The sequence below is a fragment of the Oreochromis niloticus genome, linkage group LG8, assembly GCF_001858045.2.
Source record: "Oreochromis niloticus isolate F11D_XX linkage group LG8, O_niloticus_UMD_NMBU, whole genome shotgun sequence".
Lineage (NCBI taxonomy): Eukaryota > Metazoa > Chordata > Actinopteri > Cichliformes > Cichlidae > Oreochromis > Oreochromis niloticus.
This window is the reverse complement of record NC_031973.2, coordinates 9,346,122-9,355,387: the sequence shown is the minus strand read 5'-3', so window position 1 is coordinate 9,355,387 and position 9,266 is coordinate 9,346,122. Positions and strand designations below refer to the sequence as shown.

The 9,266-nt window shown below is 38.1% G+C and overlaps 1 protein-coding gene across 1 annotated transcript; it reads left to right on the top strand.

The window, feature by feature from the left end:
• Nucleotides 1-2,352: 2,352 nt before the first annotated feature.
• LOC100709573 (5-hydroxytryptamine receptor 3A-like) lies at nucleotides 2,353-9,064 on the top strand. The gene is made up of 10 exons (XM_003459641.5): nucleotides 2,353-2,460; nucleotides 3,083-3,243; nucleotides 3,332-3,376; nucleotides 3,752-3,861; nucleotides 4,844-5,013; nucleotides 5,113-5,273; nucleotides 5,681-5,891; nucleotides 6,007-6,153; nucleotides 6,479-6,564; nucleotides 8,468-9,064. The coding sequence occupies exons 1-10, from the start codon at nucleotides 2,421-2,423 to the stop codon at nucleotides 8,684-8,686; spliced, it is 1,350 nt and encodes a 449-aa protein (XP_003459689.2). The 5' UTR covers nucleotides 2,353-2,420; the 3' UTR covers nucleotides 8,687-9,064.
• Nucleotides 9,065-9,266: the final 202 nt, after the last annotated feature.

Below are 9,266 nucleotides of genomic sequence, written 5' to 3'. Positions count from 1 at the left end.
TTCAGGGCCTGAAACCATCGCCTTATTTGGAAGAAGATGCTAGAGAGGGGAACTTCTGTGTCTGCATTTAGCTCTTAAAATTGACCATTGTCTGTAAAAGATGCAAATAATGTTCTTAAGATGCAAATTATGTTCTTCTTATGCAAGAAGGGGCGTCAAACCCTGATGTTATAAAAACAATTGCTCCCCGCGCATGTGTTCAATAAAATCATTGTTTGACCAAACCCTTCTGGACCATTGTTGTTTTGTACTCAACTTCAATATTTGAAATTCGGGACACTGACTATATACTGCACTGTATAAGATAGATATGTGACGTAACCTGCTGATTTGTGGGCTACTGTTCTGAAGCCTAGGGTCTGACATTTTGCCCTTTGCTCTCTTGGTGTTTTGAAAACAGATGTGACCACATTTAAAAGAGAGGATCGAGCTAAACAGTTAATACTAGTCCTAGATAGCTATCTAGTAGCACACAGTAGTTATTCACGGTTTTATTAGTTTGGCAAGTAAAAAACAAGCTTAAAATCAGAAGTGTTAACTTAAGAAAGGTTATTTGATCATTTCATACTTTACTGATGGTTCGTACATCATTATTGTACACACGCTATTGTAACCCCAAAAAGGCCTGTTCAGTTTTGATTTGAAACAGGTTGCAGTAGTCACACAGAGGCAAGTGTTGAGTGTTAGTTTATTCCAAAAAAGAAAACGGGGACACTGCATGCTCATATGGTTCTAGCTTGTGACTTCTTGGTCACAAGCTCGAACCATCCTGAAGAACACTTTGCGTGCCCTGTATCCACTCTGAATGAACAAAATAAACATTATTGTATTAAACAGGATTTTAAACAAGAGAGCGAGACTCTCAGCTCATTAGGAAAGTGTTAACTGAGCTCATAGATCAAACGAGAACCAGCCTAATTTTCACATTGACTTCTTTTGAGGTTTTGCAGACAATTGTCCACCAACCACATGTTAACTTGTCCACCATTTTGGATGTGTGACAATGTAGGATCGAGTGAAAAAGGCCTCAACCACACAGATCTAGAGACTGTTTCTCGACCATCTGATAACTGCTGGTTGTGAAACAAAAAAATTAACCTTCAGCAACCAGTTGCAAGTAGTTGCTGGAGGTTAAAGGGAGTTGCTATATAAATGATTGCTAAAAGTCAGTTAAATATGTTGGCTGGGCTGTGGCACAGTTTTTAGTGAGGCGAACCTTTGCAATTGGCAGTTTTCGTTGGACTTCTTTAAGTTATACTACCACTTGGCTCATGGTTAGTGATTATTTGCAGACATATTTGAAAAGGCTCCAGGCAGCTGTCACAATGCTAGCAGCCAAAGCAATCAGAGCTTTTTTGGTACAGCACCTTCTTTGCATCTGATTTCACCCAGTGAAAACCAGCAACCTCCAGGAACTGCTGCCAACCAGTCGGGAAATACACATTTCCAACCAGTGGTTGTATCACATCTAACTCAACAACTCTTAAGTAATGTGCACATGATGTCATGTGAGAAACCTTAATACCGCTAGAAGACTTTTTGACAGGCAGAGGGGCCCCTGGTTGCCCATCATAGAGAACTCAGGTTTAATTTGCATTGGCATACTTTATAACAACCCCACAGACACTGGTTAAGAGGTTAAAAGTTAAAAGCTGTTATACTTGTATTATTAATGAAGCAAAAATGAAGCTCAAACACTCCACTGTTCATTTAGATAAGTAATCTAACGAATAATCAGTAGCAAAGATAAACTCCAGTTTGATAACAGCCAGCCTGTTAAATCTATTAAAGTATAAAAGGCTGAATCTGAACTGTATGAGTGAAGTCACTTAACTGTACAGAAAGTCTTTTTGCCTAAATAATACATGATATTTGATGTTCAGCTGGGCACTGAGACTGGAAGACAATGGGACTAAGTGGTTTTAAATGGGGACAGTGTTCATAATGTCATTACCACATTGTTTTGGTGATCAAGTTGCACTCTAATTGAATTCTACCTTCTCTTTTGAGGTTTGCAGCTTTGGGTCTATTACAGGAAATATCTCTTATGTAACTCAAAGACTGTGTCACCAGCAAGCTGCAAATTTCCGTTATCTCTGTCCCAAAGCATATAATACTCCCCTCCACCTGCCTTTACCTCAGGTTTATTTGTTATTCTTCTTGTAAAGCTATAATCTTTATCTGCCTCAAGAAGTAAAGCAAAGTGTCATATATACTGTATGTCCCTTTCCTCTGTAAGCCAATTACAGAATCAGAGTGCAGGGGAGGGTTTTTCTCATTTAAGGCAGCAAGCGAGGTCATTTATTGTGCCCAGCCCTCCCCTTCTCAGATTAAATGTAAGGACAGCAGCTCTAACAGCAGGGACACATACTCCTCTGGAAGTAGCTTAACCACACAGAAACACCCTCACACCTGCATATATGATGCATTCAGCATTTCTCATCCTGATCATCTTAACAGGTAAGACTTTGTGTTGTTTGGAGTGTTATTTCCGTTTCATTAATGGACTTTTTATAAAGCAGAGTACTTCCCATCCTGCATGTATCTGATTCTTTAACTTTTAACATTGTTTGTAACAGTAACTTTTCTTGTACATATCTCATAAAGGCATAATACAGATTAAGACAAATCGGGGACCGTAAAATGTTCAAATGAGAGTTATTATTTCCAATAAGATGAAACTTGAGATTTAAGCAAGGGAAGAAAAAATGGAAACACAAGTAATTTAATGGGCTAGAAGTGAACATAGGGATCTTTAATGACAATAGACAGTTTTAATTCTTAAAATTGATTCTTTAAAAATTGAAAATCCACATTATTCTAAATCTAGATTTAAAAATGTTATGAAACTTGAGTTTCCTGAAAACAGTATCCTGACACTACAAGGAAAATTAAATGATAAAAGCATTGCAGACAAAAAAAAAAGGCAGATTAAGAAACAAGAAGCAAACTAAGCAGCTGTGTACAATCTCTCAATTTCTCTTTTTTTTCCCAGCAAAAGTCAAAAATGAATGGTAAAAATATATTGTTTAAAATCTAAATTCTAAGAGAAATCATTTATCTGACAACTATTTTGCTGCAGATGTGACTTCCTGTCAGAAAGTGTGCAGTTACCAGGATGTTCTGGACTATCTGAACCTGACTAGAGATAACAGTGTGTTTAAACTGACCCGGCCTGTGCTGGACTACACACACCCCACCAAAGTAGAGCTGGACATCATCCTGTATGCCATCCTGGCTGTGGTAGGTGTAACATTACTACATTTATGTGTAATTAATGAGCTAAATGCTACAATGAAGGTGGCCATTACTGACATCACTTTCTTTTCAGATTGAGAAAACACAAACTTTTATTCCCTTCGTCTGGGCAACCCTGGTGAGTTTATTTTCTTCAGATCCCCATTAGGTTAACACAAGGCACAGCTAATCTTTCTGAGGTCTATATTAAAAATATATGTCAGCACGTTTCAAAACAACATTAAACTAAAATAAATAAATATAGAAAGCACACTACAAAAACAATAATTTGACATTCATGATAAAGTTAAGCTCCACAAATGTTGTTTTAGGACTTGTTAAATTAAGTATTGCACATTGATCTGTTTGATGCAGTCTTTCATTGGTCTACCTGCTCTATTCTGCACAAGGTGAAATGAAAAACAGTCCAATGAGGATGCAAATCATGGTCTGCCTGAGATACACCTTGTGTATCTCCGTCTTTGACTTTTCTGATAATCTAACCTTACTGCAGATATGGAATAATGAACGCATCTCATGGGACCCTGATCAGTTTTGTGGAATTACTCATATCACAATTCCTCGAGAAATCCTCTGGAAACCAGATGTCTTCGTTTATGAGATGTGAGTCTGCAACACACACGAACATGAAGTGTAGTTTATTACAAAATCAAACACAAACAGGTTCAAAAGGAGACACTTTTATTCATTTTGTTCAAATCAAAGTGTGTCAAACAAGTGTTTCCTGGCCTGGAGCAGCAATAGCTGAGAGATCAATATTTTGAATAAAATTGGATTCACATTGCAAAATAAATACTTTTGGCATGTTAAATCTTTGAAAATCACAGTGAAACGAAGGTCATAACTCTTTTTCTCATAGCTGAATTTGAAATACTTTTTACTTACAGTGAAATGTGAACAGGACTGCTGAGGGCAGCTGCTAAAACAAATCATATATAACAACCAATAAACTATGACCGCTCACCTGTCATAAGTGTAAAACAGTATTACTATTTGCTAGGTCATCACCAATTTATTTTTCATGGACAATGCTGCTTTGTGATGCTATCTATTTATTAAGCCAGTTTATTGATATAACAGACACTTTCCTGTTTGCAGTTTACGTTGTTTTTGGCTAAACATATTTGTTAGGTACACCTGTGCAACTGCTTGTTAACAGGAATATCTAATCAGCCAATTATATGGCAGCAACTCAATGCATTTAGGTATATAGACACTATGAGAACAACCTGCTGAAATCCAAACTGACCATCATAATGGATATCACTAGGGAGGAATGTTTGCAGGAGCTTGTTTTTTGCAAAAATTAATTTTATAGTTGTTCAGCATCAAATGTAACAGCTTGATATCTGCTGCCGTCCTGTGTTTGTTTAGAAGGTCAGGAGCTTCATTGTGTGCACACTTTATTAAAGTACACACAGCAGCTTTTATACTACTTTAAAACAAACACATTATCCTGCTGCTGTGACAGCAGGAGCTTCAGAATAATTCAGTCAGTTTATAATTAGTATCATCAAATTATGCTGTTTAGGTGCTCTGCAAACATACTGCAAGAGAGAATAATGTGTGTTCGTTGTGGTCTTAGGATACAGACGGACGACTCCCCTCAGAGTTATTACATCTCTGTAGCCCACGATGGGACAATCACTTCTGAAGACGACATTAAGATTGTCAGCACCTGTAAGATGGATGTCCACAAGTTCCCCTTCGACACACAGAAATGTAACATCACCATTGGTTCTGCAAGTCACTGTGGTGAGGGAGGATGAGTGTTTTGGTGTGTTTTCTCCTGCTTTCATAGTTGTTTGAACTCTGAAACGTTTCTCTCATTCTTTCTGTCATTTCTCAAAACAGTAGATGAGATGCGACTTTCTCCTTTCTCCAACTCCTCTCGGGCCACGCAGTTTTCCCGTGAAGTGATGAAAACGCAGGGAGAGTGGGAATTCCTCCAACTATCCATCTCCAAAGTCAATATGACCTTTGAAAATAAACTGTGGGAAAACCTCATATACACTGTGCGTAATACACAGAAAGAAAAACATAGGTGGCAAATTACATTAAAAAACAACAACAAAAAAACAAGATAAGAGACGTCATTAACATTTACATCTCTACAAGCCCAATTCCAAAAAAGTCAGGACATTGTGTAAAATGAACAGAGAAAACAATGAAATGTTTAAACTGAGACATTTTTCCATTTCATGAAAATTATTTCTTGAAATAAAAGCTTCTCGTATTCATAAAACAGGAATGTTGCAGAATTGACTACAATGGTCTTGTGATAATAACTTTATATGACCAAAACAAGCAATTTATAATAAATAACCAATTTTAAAAGTTACTTCTGCAATACTGCACCCACACAATATGATAACTTTGACACAAGGTTAATCTAACCTAACCACTGAACCCGTTTTCCCAGTTCAGCATGAAGAGGAGGCCACTCTTGCACGTCATTAACTTCCTGTTGCCCATCTTATTCTTCCTAACCCTGGATCTCGCCTCCTTCTTCATCGCTGACCATCGAGGAGAGAAGCTGGGCTTCAAAGTCACCGTCCTGCTGGCAATCTCCGTTCTGCTGCTCATCCTGAACGACATCCTGCCCTCCATGTCCAACAAGACCCCACTCATAGGTAAAGACTCCTTCCTTAAGGGATGATGTTTAAGTGTGGTGAAGTATTTCATGTATGTAGAAGAACCAGATACCAAAAGAAAAAAAAATAACAGTTGCTTGTTTCGTCCTTTCAGCAACATACTGCATTGTGATTTTTGCCCTTATGCTGCTCAGTCTGCTGGAGACGATTTTGGTTACACATCTGATAGAAAAAGACTCCCAAGTCAAGCTCAAGGTGAAGAACGAACATAAAAAAGCCAAAACTAATAACAGCGATGCAGGTGAGATACGTAACAACAACCTGAAGCTTCTCAGATACTGATCACAGATTTAGTCTATAGTATCAGTCTGCTAAAACAAGAATCCAGATCTCAGGTAACCCCTGAGAGAACCTGCAAACGAAAAATGCTTTCAAACATTAAATGCAGTAAACATGAAAAGTGTCTGGAAACACAAGCAAACATATTGAAAATAAGAACAAAAAGAAGGCGATGATTTGCATGCTGTACATTTAATTTCAAAAGCTTCAGCTTATCTTTAGTTAGCAGATGTTTCATGTTTTAAATGTGTGTAAATTCTTGTGACAAACCTACTGTTTGCTTTCAGAAGACAAAAGACAGACCTGCTGTTCCTGCATCTGCATAGTGTCCAGTGATGAGCAACAGCATGAGCTACTGCCTGTTGCTGAAGTGGTACAGTTTGAGCACATGCCTGCAGATATTGCATTAATATGACATGACAGGAGAGCAAAATTGTATTAACATCTTTACAAGATCTTAATTAATCAGTGACAACAAAACAAATGTGTAAATTCATCTTGAGTGGGATGAATAAGATCTTCAGAGCCCACTGCCTCCACATGCATTTTGACTGAACTGACCAACATCAAATCAGGGCTCAGGTTCCTGTTTGCAGACTAAAAAGAAAAGATACGTGTTTGTGAAGAATACAACACAGCCTTACAGAAATGAAGAAAATAACATTGATTATGTTACAGTATTATTTGGGGAACCTCTGGGGTCCTGATATATTCCCCTGGACATTACTGTCACATGAAAGTAATGCTTTGGATAAAGCTGTTGTTGGTCAGTGATAAATTATGTGCTCTGTAGCGCTGGAGGAAATGTTTTAAATAAAATATCATTGCTCTGATGATGAGATAAACTTGCTATAAATAACTGATACTAAGATTATTTATAAATGGGATTAAGTTCCCTTAAATACACAAGAAAAGCCCCCCAAAACACAGTTTTGGAGGAAAATTACTTAGAAATGTTCTTTATTCAGGGCTAAAAATTATCGTTGATACAATAACAGAAAGTTATTAAATTATTAAAAGTACATGTCTATGCAGTTTTAATAAAAATAAAGACCAAACTGTTGTTGCGGCATTAATACACCAGGGGTCACTGCAGATTGATGAGGTTACAGAGTGTTACATGATGGTTAAGTGCAAGATTCAGTAGATTCAGCAGTTTTACACATGAACCCTCACATTTATTAAGAATAAGTAAGTGGTGGCACTACCCACTACCCACCCACTACCCATCTCGTTCTTTCGGTAGTGACCGAAAGAACGAGATCGCGGATACAAGCGGCAGAAATGAGCTTCCTCCGAAGGGTGGCTGGCCTCTCCCTTAGAGATAGGGTGAGAAGTTCGGCCATCCGGGAGGGGCTCAGAGTAGAGCCGCTGCTCCTCCACATCGAAAGGAGCCAGTTGAGGTGGTTCGGGCATCTGACAAGGATGCCTCCTGGGCGCCTCCTGGGTGAGGTGTTCCGGGCATGTCCCACCGGGAGGAGGCCCCGGGGCAGACCCAGGACACGCTGGAGAGATTATATCTCTCGGCTGGCCTGGGAACGCCTTGGTGTTCCCCCGGATAAGCTGGAGGAGGTGGCTGGGGAGAGGGAGGTCTGGGCTTCTCTGCTTAGGCTGCTGCCCCCGCGACCCGGCCTCGGATAAAGCGGATGAAGATGAATGGATGGATGGATGGATAAGTGGTGGCACTAAATAAAAAGTAAAACGCTAGTATTCACAGATGTTAGATTGCTGTAAAATATTTATTTTCATCATCTTTAAAATTGTGAGTTTCTCGTGTGTCAAAACCTACTTCCTGTTTAATCAAACTATTTGAACAAATATTTGGAAAAAACCTTGTGTTAATAAGCGTTAAAGTATAATAGAGGTCCTATACTGACTACAAAATGTTGCTGGTACATACCTGCTAATAATGCAATAAATATGTTTTTTTTGTTTTTTTAAATGTGGGAGCTGCACCCCCCCCCCCAAAAAAAAAAAATTGCTGGCATCTTTGTGATAATGCAGAGGCCTGACATATTTTTTTCCCATCAGGCCTAATTTCAGCCTGAAATAGTCATACAAGATTTGATTTAGCTGGAAACTAGAGCAGAGGTAACGTCACAAATCAAAAATAGGCCAGTTATTATGCTGATTGTGCTCATAATATCAATTTATGTCCATTTAATGTTTTTAGACACCAGATTAGTGTTTTTGCCACTATTGCTCATGATGCAATATCACTTTCATCACCATAAACTCACTCTGACATCCTTCTTTGACTGCTTGACTTTGTGCAGGTTAACAACAGTAATCATACAGGAGAATATCATGTGCTGGTGCTGATCCTGGAGGAGCTGAAGGAGCTGAAGAAAGCACTAAATCTGCACCTCAGTGGCAGCGAAGAGGGAGGGAAGTACGTCCAGTGGGCAGCCAGAATCAACAGGGTTTTCTTCATTTTCTATGCTGTCACCGTGTTGCTCTTTCTCTCTCTCATGTACACTGAGTGGAACACTTAGAAGTAATTCCTATTAATACTACAGTTTCTGTACTGTAGAGTATTTGTGTCAAATATGGCTTGTATTGTCTTTTTGGATTTAGGACATCATGTTAATGTTGTAAAACCTTATTATTTTGTGCTTTATATACACTTTATATAGTTTTGCTTTCAACTTTTACATAGTTAAAGTTAGACGATCCTTCAGACATGTATTGGAATGCGAATGATCAAAGTTTAACCCTAAACTCTTGATTAATCAGCCATCACTTCATAGGCCAAGCTGTTGTATTATGCTTAATGAGTGTTGAATGAAGTGTCCAATAAACCAAGAAACAAAAAAGACCCAAACTACTTAAACAATGATTCAGTTTGTGGGCTATAATAAACAAATATTATCATCTCAGAATATTAATAAGTTATTAATAAATAAAGCCTTAAGCCATCACATGTCTCTTTATATTTTGTTTCCAATGAGTCAGACTTTCATTTAATTTTTAAAAGTGGTCTTCAGCAACAGTTCCCCAGGCTTTCTGAAGGTCTTGAAAAGTTTCAGAAGAATGTTTTTTATTCATTTATTTGTTTGTTAAGTCACTTAACAC

What these genes read in the sequence shown, in the direction of transcription:
- LOC100709573 (XM_003459641.5), top strand. Translation starts at nt 2,421, where the DNA reads ATGATGCATTCAGCATTTCTCATCCTGATCATCTTAACAG. An exon ending in CAACAAGACCCCACTCATAG is followed by an intron (nt 5,892 to 6,006) that starts GTAAAGACTCCT and finishes TCGTCCTTTCAG; the next exon opens with CAACATACTGCATTGTGATT. An exon ending in AACTAATAACAGCGATGCAG is followed by an intron (nt 6,154 to 6,478) that starts GTGAGATACGTA and finishes GTTTGCTTTCAG; the next exon opens with AAGACAAAAGACAGACCTGC.